This window comes from Eleutherodactylus coqui, chromosome 4 (genome assembly GCF_035609145.1).
Source record: "Eleutherodactylus coqui strain aEleCoq1 chromosome 4, aEleCoq1.hap1, whole genome shotgun sequence".
In the NCBI taxonomy this organism is placed as follows: domain Eukaryota; kingdom Metazoa; phylum Chordata; class Amphibia; order Anura; family Eleutherodactylidae; genus Eleutherodactylus; species Eleutherodactylus coqui.
In genome coordinates this window covers 7,067,752-7,086,096 of record NC_089840.1, presented here as the reverse complement: position 1 = coordinate 7,086,096, position 18,345 = coordinate 7,067,752, and the positions used below count along the sequence as shown (strand labels likewise).

Here is an 18,345-nt window from a genome sequence, read left to right as displayed (position 1 = left end):
TTATCTACCCGCGGGTGGTCAATGCATCCCTATGGGGTGCGGATCCGCGCGCGGGAGATCCGCTGCGGATTTTAAATCTCATTTTGCCCGTGGACATGAGGCCTTAGAATGTGTTCACATCAGCGCTTTGCTTGTAGATAGGGTGACAGAAGCAGCCCCCCCCCTCCCATCCTCTCGAACCCCTTAGATGCTGCGGTCAATAACTTTGTGGCAGCTGACACCCATTGATGGTGGCATGGCCTCATCTCCGGAGCCATATATGGAGGCTGGCGCTAACTAGCAGAGGCCAGCGCAGTGTGGATATGCCCCATATCACCCTATAAAGCCATATGGAGGTCATGGACAGCAGACCCCCTCTTAGAGACAGAACCCAAAGCAGCTCTGGATTACATCTAAGACAAAGCGACTTTCTTCCAGAAACAGTAACACTCCTGCCTATGGGATGTGATGAGAGCTGAGCTGCAATACCTCATGCAACCTGCAGACAGGTGTGGCGCTGTTTCTGGAAGACAGCAGCCATCTTTTTCCAATCCAGTACAACCCCTTCTGAAGATTTCTGAAGATGGGGCGGGTACACAAAAACAAACATCCCCTCCCCCGACAAGCTCTGCGCACCCACACCCAATCCTCGGTGTATCGCCTGACAACAAAGAGGCTCCTTCTCTATCTCGCCCTCAGCCAGACATTGTGATTGCATAATTTAACCTCAGACTCACGGAGTCAAGCCCTGTAATTTGCTTTTCCAATTACTTGTAGCCGGTTGTGCCAAACAAAAGCTTGTAACGGCGTAAGGCCCGTCCTCGGAGAGATTTTTTCCATTGACACACCTCGAAATGATGGAGCTCCTGTGACGATGATGTCATGGAAAATGTCACCGCTCAGTCTTCAATAACTAAGTTACCATGTTTGTTTCAGATTCGCACTTCTAGGAATGCGAGGATTAAGCAATTAAAAATTAATTTAATACATTATATTCGCATAATCTGGCATAACCACTTGGCTGCGATACAAAGAAGCGACAAGAATGGACGGCAAGGTCTTAAAATAAACCGGATCTTCCACCAACACCCACTTTTTTTTTCCATCTCATGTATGAGAAAATGGCTAATTTACCAGGAAGGCTGGCGTAAAGCTACGACTCGGGGTACAGTGATGAACCTTGTAGTAGATCAGTGGATTAAGAATACCACTGCAAGATGGTGAGCCACCGGGGGAATGCACCAATGGCCAACCGCTTCTCAACTAGCTTCGGACTTGGGCCGGTCCACACTGACATTTGCACCATCTACTTCATGTATGTTCCAGCCTGACCGCGAGTCTCGGGACCTGAACTCTGAACATCATGCGACTCGAGGTTGGGCCGGGACACACTTCCGATGTCAGTATGTGAAACTGATGGTGCAAAGGTCAGTGTGGACGGGCCATTAAAGAGGGGTTTTCTTCTAAGGAAGTTACATCACTTAGATGCTTCAGCAGTCGGGCCCCACCTGATGCCAGAAAGAAAGGGCCACAGAGCTATGTGAACAGGGCATAGCTGCACTGCATGATAGCAGCACTGTGTAGGAGAAAATGTTTAAAAGGGCTGTCCAGTCGTAAACTATTGATGGTCTATCCTCAGGATAGGTCATCTGTGGTACATAAGCAGGAGGTGAGTCGTCCCGAATACCCTCCATTCAGCCATTTGCCAGGTTGCTGCAGGAAACAGACAGCTCTGTTCTCTCTACACAGGCAAGGTTTGATACTCCAGGCCAAATTCCCATTGAAGTTAATGAGAGCTGCAATACCAAGCCTGACCACTGCAACGGGAATGGAGCTGTCTGCTTCCTGCAGAAATCTGCTCAATGCACAAGCAATTTGGCCCAGAGAACAACTGATCAATGGAGATCCATGGCCATGGACCTCACCGATCTACTAACTGATGACCTATCCTAAGGACAGACCATTGATAGTTTAAAAATAGACCACACCTCTAAAGGGGGTGATCCCAGCAAAATCATTCATCACATATTCACAAGTGACTGATCACTGGGGGTCCGACCGCTGGAATCCCCAGGGATCATTAAAGGGGTCTTTCCACCACTTACAATTGCTTCATAGCCACTCTGTACTTCCCAATTGCTTCTGACCAGGCCCCTTGGCTGCTGCAGCCAATGATTGGCCACCACAGTGACCTTCTCTAGCTACCCTGTTTCCCTGAAAATCAGACCTACCCAGATTTTTTTCAGAGAGGCTTATGAATATAAGCCCTACCCCAAAATTAAGCCCTAGCTGCATTAAATAAAAAAAGAAACATTACCTAGTAGGCTCGGGCCACGTACCTCCTGCTGCTCTCCGGAACTCCGGCAGGCTACCTGCAGTCCTTGGCCGCCCACAGAAGATTGCTTCCTGGTTACGGGATTCATAAATACCGCCTCCAGGAAGCAATGGCTCTGATTGGCTGAGCAGCGCTTGAGAACCAATCAATGCAGCACTCGATGAACCAATGCGATGGCTGTGATTGGTTCATCCAGCGCTGCATTGATTGGCTGAGCAGTGCTTGAGAATCAATCACAGCCCTCGCATTGTGGAGGCGAGATTTATGAATGGGCCAATCAATGCTGTGGCTCAGGGACGTGGACCGAGCCTGCTAGTTAAGTATAATAAGACACTCCCTGAAATGCAGCCACCGGAGTGAACATTAGGCAATGTCATACAAGTCCACCAGAGTGAGGAGTTGAGTGCCCTGTCCACCCATTCACCCAGCCCCTTTAAGGTGCCCTCGTGATCCCTGAAATACCCCAAGCATTCAATTATTTATCTCCTATCCCGTAGACCAGCGATTCCCAACCGGGGTGCCGCAGATCTTTGGCTGGAAATCACGTTGGTATTATTGTAACTTGTCACCACCAGGAAGTCCTGGTGGAGACCAGATTGACAACGGGTGACGCCCCCTGATGCTGATTGGCCGCCAGCTTCCTGCTCGTCATCAGGCTCACAGGTCCTGGCAGTCAGCCAGAAACTTGTGTGCCTGGGTGTCGTGGAAAGCGGCGGCGTCGTGTAGAGAGGTGCAGCTGCTACAAGAGGCAGATGAGCAGTACAACACACCGGCCTCCACTCCCCGCTGTCACACTGCATATTACTAGGGCCGCCGCCGCCAGTCGTCTCCCAACTCTACTCCCCCCTCTCACTCTCCCCGCTGCTGCCACCTGCAGTCCCCGCTTTAACTCCGTCCGTCTCCCATGTACTGTCCCCACTCCCGTCAGCTGTTCTCTTCCCCTTACCAGCCCCACTGTCCATGTCCACGTGTGCTGCCGCTGGGCCTGCTGTCACTGTCGCCATGTCCCCTGTAGTGGGGCCGCAATAGGGGGGTCACCCATTGCTGCCGCGGCCGCAATAGCGGGTCACCCATTGCTGCCGGGGCCGCAATAGCGGGTCACCCATTGCTGCCGGGGCCGCAATAGCGGGTCACCCATTGCTGCCGGGGCCGCAATAGCGGGTCACCCATTGCTGCCGGGGCCGCAATAGCGGGTCACCCATTGCTGCCGGGGCCGCAATAGCGGGTCACCCATTGCTGCCGGGGCCGCAATAGCGGGTCACCCATTGCTGCCGGGGCCGCAATAGCGGGTCACCCATTGCTGCCGGGGCCGCAATAGCGGGTCACCCATTACTGCCGGGCCGCAATAGCGGGTCACCCATTACTGCCGGGGCCGCAATAGCGGGTCACCCATTACTGCCGGGGCCGCAATAGGGGGGTCACCCATTACTGCCGGGGCCGCAATAGGGGGGTCGCTATTACTGCTGGCGCCGTAATAATTACTACCGAGGCCACTGTGGGGGGGTCGCTATTACTACCGGGGCCACAAATATAGGGGGTCGCTATTACTAGTGGGGCCACCAATATAGGGGTCGCTTTTACTACTGGGGCCACCAATATAGGGGGTCGCTATTACTAGTGGGGCCACCAATATAGGGGGGGATGGGGGGCTCTATTACTACACAGGGCGGATTAATTGTGGAATCTATAGAAGCTGTAGCAGCAAGGTGGATGAGATTTTGAAAATCATCCACACGGTGTGGAAACAATCTGCACAAAACCCGTGCGGACGCCGACATGAGGGGCGGGATATAATTCTGCAGCATGGTAATTTTAAATATCATGTATATCAATGGCCGATCCAGCGCTCCTCTGTGTGTTTTTTTAAACAGTCCGATCCTTTTTATAACGATGGAGGTAAAAATCATATGTGGTAATAAGCCACACCCTAGACACGCCCCCACCACACCATAGCCACGCTGCTGACCACACCCCCTTTTGGTAGGGGCGCCGCACCATAAAATTTTTCCATGGGGTGCCCCAAGGCTGAATAGGTTGGGAAACACTGCTGTAGACAGTTGATGCATTATTTTGGAGGACAACTCTTTTTAAAAGGATAGGCTATCAATAGTAGACCTGCTGATCAGCTGTTTGCTAGGTCAATGTTCTCATGCATCCAGTTGATATCTTAAGGAAGCAAACAGCTCCACTCTCTCTGCAGTGGCCAGGCTTTGTATTACAGACAAAGTTCCCATTCATTTCAATGCCTGTAATACCAAGCCTGGCCACTGCAAAGCGTATGGAGCTGTCTGCTTCCTGCAGAATCAGCTGAGTGAACAAGTGCATTTGCTTGGTGAACAGCTGATCTGCGGGGCTCTCGGGTGGTGGATCTCCACAACCTACTATTGATGGTCTATCCCGCAGAAAAGAAGGTTAGAAAGGCTTAGTGACTCTGATTTTGGGACAATATTCTGTCTGAGAAGACCACGTACAGCTAATACACCTCCTCCACTCTCGGGGCAGAATAATGTCCCGCAACTAGAGGGTCATTTTAAAACTAGATCGAATGGGCACGTAGCATGCAGTAATACCCCAGACACGCTACATGCTGGGGGCAGAAAAACCTGGTGAACAACTCAGGAAGGAACCGTTCTGCCCAACAGGCTGCGGAGTCAGCTGAATACAACGCTGGCGCTCCGACTAACCCATTGGGATGGGCTAGAACAGCCGACGAGCAGCAGAAAAACATCTCCTGGTCAGATGGGTTCAGATCTCTGTTGCTGATGGGAGGCCAGAATTTGGCGCAAGCAGCATGAATCGCTGACCCCTTCCTGTCAGAACATGTCAGCACCGCCATCTAATCTGCAGGGACTACAAGAAGCTTCCTGTCCGCAGAACCATTACAGCCCCTAGTGGAATCTACGCCACGATGAACGGCTCTGAAGGCCAGAGGACCCCAACACAACTAGATGGGGGGTCTCTAATAAAGGGGCCGTTCAGTGTAACAAGTCTATATCTCCATACTAACTGGCATTTTACGGAAACAATCCCGGCCATTTGATACAATGGAAACTGTCGGTGAATGGAAGGACTGCTGCACAGATTTCCGCACCCAGAAGGTCAGCGGATGGAAATAGACTGGAAAATCACGTCTAGCAGAAAATCTCTGACTATTCCGATGACCGGCGAGACGTCTGTACAAAGTGCAGCGCTGTGGATGTGCTGGATACTATGTACACACATTACCCTGATAACAGCCAGCATGTGCAGGGGGTCCGGCTGCGGCCCGCCGGACATTACAACCTGTTAGGTCAAGGGGACAAGTCCTAGCCCGGCACCGACTGTGGATGGAGGCTGCGGAACGTGCACTGTAGGAGGATGGAGCTCGTTAGAGAGAATTAACACGGCGATTAGACCGCCTCTAGGTGCTCAACTGGAAGGCCGTCTGCGCACTGCGAAACGCATTACATTCACGTAGAAAAACAACGCATTATTTACATGGACGACGCTGCAAGATGGAAAGTCACCGCGCAGCAGATGCGGTTTTCACGCGAGTGGGATGCGCTGCGATTTTTATTTTCGCCATAGAGCATGTTCTCGCAAAACACGTTACACGCAGTAAAGTGCCCAGCTTTGAAAGTGAAATACTGGTATCGCATTCGCCCCTGTAAACATTTGTGCTCACCCTAACCTGAGAGCCTTACACCGGTCAGTGGCCAAGACGGCTCCGGCGCGGTCGACACTAAATCGTCTCCAGGAAGGAACATTTTAGGGACGGGTAGAAGAATCTCCCGCTAAGGAGCCACATTAGTAATGCAATAGTCTACGGCGGCTCTCGGACCACAAGATGCCGATTGTATTCGGTAGGCGATGGTGCGGTGCGCACTGGATGATCCCTTTAAGAAAGCTCCCCTTTTACAGCGCACCCCTTACACTCCCGCTCGTCATTCCTTCCTACATTACTAGATTTATAACCCATAATGTTGGGGATTTTACAAGGATGAATTATGAGGAACACATGGCAAATACGAGGTGCAAGACGCTGGCCGGGCGCCAGCTGGTAAATGATATCACCGCGGCTACGGGTCACGGTCGGCAATCAGTGCCGGCATTAATGCGCTGCTGCCGGCCGCACTGCTGGTAATAGACGTCCTGGCGTGGTCGGACATTTTCCATACAGTTGGGTTTTACGACGCCCTCGGTGCGCACATTTACAGGGCTGCATTGTTTCATCGTGGGCTACGGATGCTGACTCAGAGGCCCGCCGCTATCTTGGCTCGGGGTTAATCTTGAAGCATGAGCCGCACGTGACGCCAACAATGACTGGCAGCGCTCCCCTCGGAGTGAGTCTGCAGGATTTTTACACTCACCCGGAAATGCTGCACGCAGGGGAGGGGGGCACTTACTTTCCCCTTGCAAGTGAAGCATAAAATGTCATTGCAGGTTTTTAATTCAAAAGTAAAAGCTTCAACGCATTACAGCCAGCAGAGGGTTAATACGTAAGCAGAAGAAAACCCACAACATTCAATTCTCTTACGTGAGGCCCATCTGATCCCCGGGGCCCTTGTGCACACAGAATGAAGGGCCCGGGTATAGCGTTCCCCTCGCTGGCTGAATACACTATGCAAATTTTTACAATCCAGTTCTTTGCTGAGGGATCTCACCCTCTGAAACCACTTAGATGCCGTGGTCATTACTGACCACGGCATCTACGGGGTTAAACGGCTGGAATAGAGGGCCCGGCTCTCAGTAGCACAGGGCATGCTCGCCCACTTTTTACAGCATTTAGTGAAGGGATTCAAACACATCCATTGATTTCATAGGGATCTTGCAAACTAGCATTTGAACACCTCGATTTTCGGCGCAGTCTGCTCCATTTTCACGTGTTTTAGCGCTTTTTAACGCACCTCATCGAGAACACAGTGTGAAATCACAGTAAAGCACTCCGGTTTCAAATGCAGCATTTTGCGATCGCATGTGTGAGAGCGGCCTTACGTGGCAGAATCTTCTGCGACAATTTCTGCTTCTAAAAACGCACATCAATATCTGCGGCATTTTGCAGTGATTTTTGGCGTCAATGGGAAAAATCCACGTGCAGAATTACGACGCAGGAAATAGTGTTTACGTAAGTTTCCGCGTGGAGAAGTGACAGGTCACTTCCTGATGTGGAAACGCTCATCTCCACGTTGAAATTCCACATATTGGTTTTGCCCGCTGACAAATTCCTTGTGCAAAACCGCCCCAAAAACCGCGGTAGAGGCAGATTCTTACGCGGCTGAGGTGGAATTCGCCACACAGTGTAATTGACGAGGCAGAAAACAAATCTGCATCAGAGTACGCCCCTGTGAGCTCAGTTATTAGACACATATACGCGTCAAAATAAGTGTCCACACCTGGGAAAGCCAAATCCTGGCGCAGAAAACGGAAAAAAGAAAAAAAAAATGTTACGTCCCCCTTTTTCTGCGATGCATATTATAAAAACAGGTCAGAGAGAAAAAAACGGGTCGTTAAGATGGAGACATTTTGGTGCATATTTAGGTGTTAAACAGAAGCCACAATACGCTGCGAACCTTCCCATGGGGCTCATTCACACGGGTAGATTTGCTGTCCACACTACATTCCTATTTTTTACAGACAACATAGAACCCCATAAACACGCAGCGATAAGGGTGCTATTTCAGGGATCACGCCCGTGTGAACGGGCCCTCAGTTGTGGCCGTCATTAAGAGATGCATCGGTGATCACCAGGAGGACCTATATAGTTATGGACTACAAACATGGTCTGTTCCTGCAGTCACATTATCTCCATCCGTACATTTTGTGAACACATCAGACTGCACAGCGTTGTTTGTAGTCTGTTACCATGGAGACACATTGCATTATATAGGAACTCTAGACAGAAAATGGTAGGAGACATTTTAAGTCTGTCCCGGTACCAGAGGGAGGAGGGGGCATATAAACTCTAGTTGAACTTCTTAGATGTCTCGCCGATCCACTGGTTCTGCTCCCAGTTTTTGTCCGTCCAAGATGGCTGCAGCGATTTTCTGACTACCTAATAGACTGACTGAATAAGAGAGCAGGTATAGTACGCAGGTAGTTTAAGGCTACCAACGCACCGCGAGGATTAGGCAGTCTGAAGATTGTATTGGCCAATGCCGGCCGACCGAAAACAGGATTTGGAACTGGCGGAGAAGAAAAGCTTCAGGTAACACGTCCCCCGCCACCTCTGCTCCAAGCACAGAGATCTAAAACCACAGGCCGCTTTAACAGTCGCTGTATTATTTAAGTCTGGACACCTGAGGACACCTGTGGTGGTCTCTCCCGAAGGCCTTCCTTCAAAAGGTTGCTTCCCAATACAAGGGCCACAAAGCGTTATACTGTTACGGGTTAGCGGCGCGCTCCGGTCGTCTTCAGGCGACTTCAGCCTCTCCGCTTTATTTGCGCTCGGTTTTTATTAGTTTGTAGGGATGGAAAAAAATTATAAAACAATTGACGGGAGTGAAAGGTGTGCGGGCAGAGTCCAGAGAGCGAGAGAGGTCAGCGAATCCCTCCGATGAAAAACAAACACTCCGCTCACCGAGACCTTCACCCCAGATGGAGGGTGGAAAAAGAACTGTCAGCACAGAGACGCAGACGGCGGGGAAGGGAAGGGAAGTAGTCAACACGCTACTGAGTATTCTACGGACAACCATCTCCAGCCATGTAGCCACCCTCCCACCAGGACCTACCTCATATACGATGCGAAACCCTCAGAACTCACATTTTATCCGTTCACCTTACCTCAGCAGCTTGGGAAATGAGCGCTGCGCTGTGATTGGTGGCGGCTCAGCTCTGACAGCCCTACCCGCACCTGCGCCAACCGCCAGGGTAGGAAGAAGGGGAGGGGAACAGTGCGGGGAGCGACACCGCCATGTATGGACATTTAGGGCTCATTCACACGGACGGACGGCATCCCGGTCATTGAAATGCGCAGCGTTTTTATAGACCGTAACGGTGCGTATTCACTGCGGGTTTTTTGACCTTCTTGCATTTTTTTTGCACATATTCACTGCATTTTTCATGGGTGCAAAAAACAAATAAAAACACAAGCAGGTTCCATAGATGTCTCCACCTTCACGTAAAAGCGAGTATCATCACCACGGACTTTCGTCATCCCATTGACTTTAATGGACAATTTTAGACTGCAGTACGGACCAAAAACAGGACATGCTGCGAGTTTTTACATGTGACTAAAATACACGCATGAAACACGCATGTCTGAATACCTCAATGCAAATCAATGAGATTAAGCGATTCATATTACGCGCAGAATACGGAGCATAAATACGCCCGTGTGAATGAGCCCTTCTAAATGGCCCTTCGAGGACAACCAGCATGCTGATCTGAGGGCGACTCCGACACCCCGTATGTAGAGGGTTTGATGGGTGTAAAAATGGTGACCGGTTCCCTTTATGAAAACCATCATGGCTGCCGCTGTCGACGGTTACAGACAATACTAATGCAGTAGAGGAACATCACGGCGGAGCGCTGCTCCGGGTGCTGCTGCAGAACGCGCTTCGCCCCCTCAAACCATCAACGTGTTTTTGCTTTGTGGTCGGTCCTTGATGAGCGGCCGGGTGTAAATTTAGAGAGAACCGTCTAATCTTAGCTTCAAAAGTGAGACGCTGCTAAATATACGTTCAGAGGCCGCGTGCGCCATCACAGCGAGCCGTCTGCCGAGTCTCCAGCCCCGAAGCGCTGGGTAATGATAGGCTGCGTCCGTGGGAAAGTACCAGCTTGAATTGGCGCTCCGCACATCTGCTCCAAACCTGCCCGAGACGTCCCGCGTTCAATATAGGGCGGCGCGGTGCTGTGAAGAGTTTTATGGATGAGAGTAGCGAGTTTAAACTGGATTCTGTATTTGACGGGCAGCCGGGGCAGTGACTGGCACAGGGCAGAGGGGCCCAAGTAGTGGCTGGACAGGTAGAGGAGCCTGGCTGCTGCATTCAGGATGGTTTGGGGGGGAGGGGGGGGGGGGGGGAGGGGTGGAAGAGTCTACTGCCAAATGGTGAACGCTGTAAAAACAAAACCCAAAAACAATGATGGAATTTCTGGGCGTTTTTTCCATCACCCCCAAAAAAGTAATAAAAAGTTCTACAACACATTATATGGACCCCGGAGAGCAGCCAGTAACATATACAACTCAAACCCCAATACGGCGGTCAGCGAGTTATGGCTCTTGTAATAATGCAAATACGGGAGATGGAACAATACCGCTGCAGCGCCACCTACTGGATGGCAGCATTCCTGCAAAAGGGGCAAAACATTGATTTGAAGGAATGCTGCCAACCACTAGGTGGCACTGCAGCGGTATTGTTCCATCTCCCTTATTTGCATATTTCCCAGAGGAGCTTGCATGGCCCTATAGCTCATCACTCACCTTCTGGGTGCTCTCCTCAAGGAGTGATCATACCGACTCCGATGAAAATCGCCCGGTCCTTCAGGCACAAAACAAGCCGCTCACTAAGGGACCAACATGGCCGCCATCGCAGCTCCCACAGGGATCAAACTGCTTCCCTGGGAACGGAAATTGTAGATCTTCCCGTTTATGGAATGACACCAACATAACGAGGGCATCAGTCAGTCAGGAACCCAGGAAAGCTGGGTACCAACTCCCACCGCAGCCGGCGGCCATATTGTTAGCACTCGGCTTTCTGGACCATAAATCCCTCTACTTATAAAAACAGCAAATCCCACAAGATTTCCACCCGTGCACGGAGCGGCCGCGGTGTGGGGGATTACGTCACGGAGTCAGACGCCAGCCGCTGCCACGGCTATAAATGAACAGCGCCTCATTGTCCAATAATATTAATGGAACGACTTCAGGAGAGAAATAAATCAGACGACGGAAAAACGGACAAAACCTGGAGAGCGGAAAATACAATGTCAGAGCGGCCGGCGCTCTACGGGGGGGCTACCCATTACCAGGAGGAGCTGCAGAGTCCTGTGGACCCCAAAATGGAGGATTTCTGCAAGCGCCAAACTCAGCAGGCAGCCCCCCCAGTTAGTTTGGTAGTTGCCCAGCAACAGGCGACAACATGGCGCCGCCGGCCCTCGTGGAGATTGAGCAGCATCACCCTTCATAGGGGCATTCGTGGCAGCCGGACCGCCATCTCACACCGCCAGACGGAGCGGGCAGCGTTCATCGCATACAGACTGTCATGATTATCGGAGCGCAGGAATCCCGATTTCCCAGCGACTTCTGCCATCTTTATAAGGGCTCCCCTAATATACTGGTTATAAAGCAGCAGCCCCGACCGCAGGGGCCGCGGACGCGCGAGGACGGCGCTGGCACTACACAGCATCTCCGCGTCACATGTGCAGCTCTCACGTGCCCAGGCAGCGCATGGTAAAATGTTGGCGAGTTGGGCGACACCCAAAATGTTACACGTCTCCTTAAGGCGAACAGGATGTGACAGAGTCCGGCGACATTTACATCTCTGCGCCAAAGATTGCACTATGGGAGCAGAAACACGTCCCACCCGGATGGACGGCTCCACACACTGTGCCGGACGGACCCGCTGACTACAACAGGCCGTTCGCTTCCTGCACCTGGCCGCCATATTTAAGAGATTAATTCCGCACGCACGACTTTTTATTCCTGCGTTTTATACCAGATGCACGCCGGACGCCGCGAACGAATGCCGATGTCCATAGGGCCTCACCTAAACAACGGGGGCTTTCCTGGCGTCAGTGCGCAGACGCCGCGTACAGCGAACCTCTACTCCTCCGCACAAGCTCCAGCCAGATGATAGTCACCTGAGGGGGAAGCAGCGGCGGGACCCCAGACACCAAAAGCAAATATTTCTATTCAGTGACAGCAAGCAGTGATGTAGAGAATGAAGCAGCAGCTCATCAAACGCCGCAGCGCTCTCCGTTCCGCAGTCGTTGAGCCTCACTTCCATAAAATGCGCCGCTAAATCGCCAACTTGAGTCTCCACAAGAGCAGTCAGCATAAACGACATCTGCGGGGGGCGAGAAACCCGACAGGTCAGCAGCGACACGGACTGCGGCGAGCAGGAAACATCTGCGCCAAATCACAGCCATGGTGGTTACCAGCCACACGGGCAACAGATGTCACACGGCAACAACACCTGCAGCCCGTAGCACCAGCAACTGCTCTCTGCTATCAGCCCCTGCAGGCTGGTTGCAGCGCCAACTGATGGAGGCCATGACTGATGCGGCCTAGAGAGCTTGTTAATTGGGAACGCCACCAGACCAGCAGGAGTTAACCGCGCCGAGGGCGCCGCGCAGGAAGCGGTGAGAACACGAGGAGCCATTACTATCCCCCACGTTAATATTTAATGCAGGAAATATTTATTTTCTCTCATTAGGACGTTTTCCGTCAGATTTTCTTGTGCCGATATTTAACCCTCGAGACACTGAGCTGCAGCCGTAAGGTAGCGCCAAGTGATTTAAAGGGGCAGCGCCTTCCCAGGAGATGCGCTTATCTACAAACACCTCATAAAGCTGCAGATATACGGGCGTTCCTACAGGAACGCGGCAGCAACAAGGAGCTCCGATCTCGCTGACTGGCGCTCGTCGTGCCGCTCGTGTAAACGGGGAGAGATCGCCGCAGGATATTCGGTGTGAATTTGGCCTGCACGATCCGTGGCTTCCTGCAGCGCTGTGCGCACGGATATGGCCTCACCAATGGGCATAATCTGCTCGTGGAATACCAGCTGCTGGTGCTTGTCGGACAATCAGACGCTCCTCTTTACTGGTGGTCTGTAGGGGGCATCCTGAGCCCGGCCACCTTGTGTGCCCCCATCCACTGGTCCCAGCACCCCCTAACAGTCTGGTCAGACACTCCTCTCTACTGGTGGTCTGTAGGGGGCGTCCTGAGCCCGGCCACCTTGTGTGCCCCCATCCACTGGTCCCAACACCTCCTAACAGTCTGGTCAGACGCTCCTCTCTACTGGTGGTCTGTAGGGGGCGTCCTGAGCCCGGTCACCTTGTGTGCCCCCATCCACTGGTCCCAGCACCTCCTAACAGTCTGGTCAGACGCTCCTCTCTACTGGTGGTCTGTAGGGGGCGTCCTGAGCCCGGAAACCTTGTGTGCCCTCATCCACTGGTCCCAACACCTCCTAATAGTCTGGTCAGACGCTCCTCTCTACTGGTGGTCTGTAGGGGGCGTCCTGAGCCCGGTGACCTTGTGTGCCCTCATCCACTGGTCCCAACACCCCCTAACAGTCTGGTCAGACGCTCCTCTCTACTGGTGGTCTGTAGGGGGCGTCCTGAGCCCGGTGACCTTGTGTGCCCCCATCCACTGGTCCCAACACCTCCTAACAGTCTGGTCAGAACGGCCGGTGGGGGACAATTCATGGATACGACCATCCAGCTTCTCACATCCCAATAATGCGCCCCTCTCAGACTCTGGTAACTGGGTGAAATCTCTTCTCTGCGTCGTAGAGGCATCTAGTGGTCAACAAGCTCTACAAGCGGAAGAAGAGGTCACTACAGACAAGGAGCCTCCGAGAGCCTCTTATAGGCCAAGGGGGAACCACTTTTAGGGCCTCCGGTGACCGTTCATCTAATCACCACAACTCTCATCATTTACAGATCTGCCTGAGATGGAGCCTCAGGACGGGGTCCGCAGCAACACGGGAACTTCTTCTGCGGGCGGATTGTTTTTATGAATAGCGCCCCTGCGAGTGTAAAGGTCGGACATATTAGAATTTCCAATAATCCGGGATGTCTGCGGCGGCGGGCGGATGCCGGATTACAGGGAGGTTTCGTTAATAGCTGACATTTATTTTACCCCGCGGGAGCGCCATGTGCGGCGGGCGACACGGATATTCTGCCATGTGAAGCCATTTTTATGAGGCGACTTTCTTATCCCTGCGTCAGATTGTAATAAAAAATCAACAAAAATGTCGCATAAATGTTGTTTTCCGTTAAACTGATTTAAGCACCAAAAGTGAAGAATCTCAGAGGAAAAGACTGACAACAGCGGCGGATTACGGACGGAATGAAATCGGCGCAGCATTCATGGAAAGTGACATTTCCTGTCTGGCAGCTGGTGAAGGAATAAGGTGGATGGCGCCCCCTACTGCGAATACACAAGTAATGGAAGACCTTCTGTAACCCGCAGGAGTCAGAGCAGCAAGTGGGCCCAAAACATGGTAACGCGCTCCCGCAGCGCCCTCTAGTGTTCACTCTGGGATCCGCCTGACTGCAGCCAGACACGGAAATTGTATTTATGCAAAATTCGGAAGAATCGGCGAACGTAAAGAACGGCGCAGCTCTGACAATCTACAAGCAAGCAGATTTAGAGTGCGGCATTGTAAATATGGGAACGCTCTCCCCTCACGGTACGGCGAGAACGTATTCGCGCAGGCGGGATTCTTTCTTTTCTTGGAAAAAAAAGGCAGATTTTTCAAGCTCTTTTTGTTTATTTTTTTATTTCTGTGATTATTCGGGGGATTTTCATCCGTTTTCCCCCCCAAAAAAACACGGAATGCGCCAAATAACGTAACTGAAGGTTCTGCAGTCACATCACGCTCCTCCGTTTCGCGCCCGTGGGAATAAAATCATTGAATTGCGCTTTATTTCTGTCCGATTTTTTAGTTTTGAAAATCAGACAGAAAAGTCGTTCATGCGAATATAAACTAAAGGCCTAAGTCAGACGATTCGCCGCGGCGGCGTCACGTGCGGCGCAACTATAGATGCCCGATGATGTCTGACGCTCGGTGCATCGCCGTCCCTGGATAGGCGCTACATTAAAGTAAGCGTTATGGAAAGCGCCGAGCGCCATTTATTCTGTTCCATTTATAACGCCAATTGACTTCAATGTGGAAAATGGCGGGCGAGCGCGGGAACCTCGCCGTCCATCGTCATGGTGACGTCTGCATTACACTAACAGAGGTGATCAGACACCCCGCTGGTTTCATAGCATTTTGTACCAATAAGGGGTGAGGACGCGGCGGCGGCGTTTCCGGGATCCAGAAGCTCCAATGTTCAAGCCATTCATCCGTTTCTGCGCGCCTTTTTTGCGGGGTTCCAGCCGCGACTTCTACGTTTTTCTGCCCCTCCCTTTCTTTAACATTGCAATCAATAAAATCGCACGGAGACGTCCGGCTGCGTCTTACCGTTCGCCCAATGTCTACGCACGTGTGAGACGGACATGAAAGCGCCGGTGTGGACGGCCCAATCAGCAGACTCCGTGGACTACGACTAGGAACCGGTATAGTTTAACCCTTCATGGGCAGAGGTCGCCGAGTAACGCGCCGGACAGGAGAGAACGGAGTGCGCCATTCTCTCGCTGTGAATAATAACAGGTTATTGTTTCTTCCTGGATGCGCAAATGTCTGTCAGGTGTTGTCATGGTAACTCCATACACTGTCCTAGCATGAACTTCTACTGACGCTTTCCCAGCATGCACCGGGCTCGCCACAAGGACTCGTGAGACGGTTTTTACCTTCCCACCTTATCAGGACGCGCAGACAGACGCCGCCGTTCACACGGTTAAAATCCACGCGGACTTCAATGGAAATTCTGCTAGAAGGCGGCCCCTTTACGGGCGCGGTCACACGAGCGGAAGATCTGCAGCCAAAAACGCAGCATTGGCGCTGATGTTTACTCGGTTCAGCCGGCACAGAATGGCGCTCCTCTCGCCACCAAATACTGACCGCTCAGTGCAGCGCACACCGTCACCCGGCAACGCCTACTGAGCGCCATCTTTTTCCAGTAACAGGCGGCCCATGTCCGCATCCCCTGACTGACAGTCGCGCTGCAGTGAGGCGAGAGGAGCGCCATTGTGTGCCACACCAGCTCCGCGACTCAATCAAAGTCAAACTCTGCAGCGTGTTTGGATGCGGGAAGGCTGCGGATTTTGCGCCCCGTATGGAGTTCTGCTTATTACTGCGGCGTCGCACGCGGATCCGCCTCGCTCAGTGGGGATCATTCGCACGCGGAACGACCGATGCAGAATCTGCGTCAAGAAGTCACGGCAGTTCATTTTTTCGCAACACAGATATAAAATCTGAACCCGCACGGCGGCGACTACCGCGAGGATTCCGCGTCGCTTCAGCTGGCCGTTTCACCACAGATTCCACATCAAATCCGTAACAAGATAGATGCGCGAATACGGCCGTAGCGCACAATTTCCTTCCCTGTTCTCCAACTCCGGTTCATCTGTTGGTCTTGCGCGGTCCGTGTGTGGCGGCACCGATGGACGGTCTGCGACAGCAGCGGGCACGCTGCAAGGATGGACCGCGCCGGCGCAAATACCAGATCCACAGAGAGCGCGGACAGAACGGCGAATACTCATCCTGAGATAGCAGGAACTGACAGGCGGTATTCTCGCCGCGCCGATGTTTACTTTGGAAATGGATTATATATATTTGCCAGTATTATTTATGCTACGCGGCGCGTTCGCGATTCTGGGTGCGTCGCGGCATCAGTCACTGTGAAAACCAAACCGATACGTGATAAAAGTCCCACCGGCGCGGATATCAGCCGCACTGCGGCCCCCAGGGGTGTCCCCGCCCCGCCGTCCTCACGCGCCACAGAGCTTTGTCTCGCGGACACGGACTGCGTGATAAAATCGCCGCCTGCGCTATTCTGATCCGTTTTACAGATGAAACATCAGTCCATTGAACAATATACGGACGAGCGGCTGAACGGCGGTTAGAACAGCGCCGTTACCTCTGAGCGTGGCGACTCCCGTCTCTAGACAAAGCCTCGGACCGTCCGACGGGCGGATCAGACCTGCCAGTGGTCTGGGCTCCGCCCCTTCCATGTTGATGGGCGCCTCCAGCATACTGAACACGGACACCATTCCTGCTGCAGAGGAGTCACAGCGCACATGTGAACGCACTCTCACACGGTCGGGTTTAATGCGCAATATCTGTCCGATTGCGATACGGTCAGCGGTCTCACGTGACCAACCGACTCCAGTGATGTCATCCGCGGTTTTATTTCTTGAAGCGATGGTCCGCTATTTTCTACAGTTGTTATAAATATCGAATCGCACGCGGATTTCTTGTTACGCAATTTTTTACATTTTTACTATTGAAGCAACACGCGGTTTTGGACACGTTTCAGACGCGACGCCTTTTTCTCGCAAAGCGCGTTACGTTCGCACGTGATGTATTGATCCAAGTTTCTCACCCCGATATCGCTCTCGCCCGTGTGAACGCGCCCTAAATACGGCAAACCTTATTGCCAAGTGGAACGGCATCACCAGGTATCCATTCAGGCAGACATTTCCAGGAGGAGTAACAGAGGAACGGCAGGTAGAGCGGTGCCAGAACGGCTTTCCGTTACGGGGAAGATGACTCGTTATTACACAGGGTCCTTCTCGCCCCCTACAGCCCCTCTCACCCCCTATTGGGCGGGGCCTCAAAAACCAACCCCACTTGTAAGCACTGCCTCCCCTCTACAGCCCCACTCACCCACCAATGGGCGGGGCCACAATAACCAGCCCCACCTGTAAGCACTGCCGCCCCTCTGCAGCCCCACTCACCCCCCGCTGGGCGGGGCCACAATAACCTGCCGCCCGCACTCACCCTGCAGCGCCCGTCATAGAAGACCCCCACGTCCAGGTTGCAGCAGATGACGGCGGTCTGCAGGGAGCGCAGATCGATGTCCTCCATATCGATGTCCAGGAAATCCCACTCGTTGCCGGCCAGCTGGGAGCCCGGGGCCTCCTCACACACCCCGAGGTGGGCGGCGAACTCCCGCAGGGCCTGATCCATGACGTCAGCACCAGAAGCACGACAATCCCGATGACATCACTGACGGAGACCGAACCGCAGCGCGTCACCGCCGCCCGATACAATGTAGCAACTTATTTCTCCTGCTGACGTCACAACACCGCAGCGCCACCTGCCGGCGGCCGCTTGTGGCACTACTGCAGCGCTGTAGAGTGCGCGGCCGGCGGTGAGGCAACAGCGACATCTGCTGGCGGAATGAGGGAAGTACCACTGCAGATTGCTTTTCGGGGAAACAGGGTAGAGCGCGCAGCCCGGACTGTGGTCACAGCGCCACCTCCTGTTGACCAGCAGCTG

At 52.7% G+C, this 18,345-nt stretch overlaps 1 protein-coding gene across 1 annotated transcript in view; it reads right to left on the bottom strand.

Moving 5' to 3' along the window:
* Positions 1 to 18,144, bottom strand: part of RCAN1 (regulator of calcineurin 1) — a 71,854-nt gene extending 53,710 nt beyond the window's left edge. The window contains exon 1 of the mRNA XM_066599001.1: positions 17,845 to 18,144. Within this exon, the coding sequence (XP_066455098.1) occupies positions 17,845 to 18,033 (189 nt within the window). The 5' untranslated portion in view covers positions 18,034 to 18,144. The remainder of the gene's footprint in view (positions 1 to 17,844) is intronic.
* Positions 18,145 to 18,345: the final 201 nt, after the last annotated feature.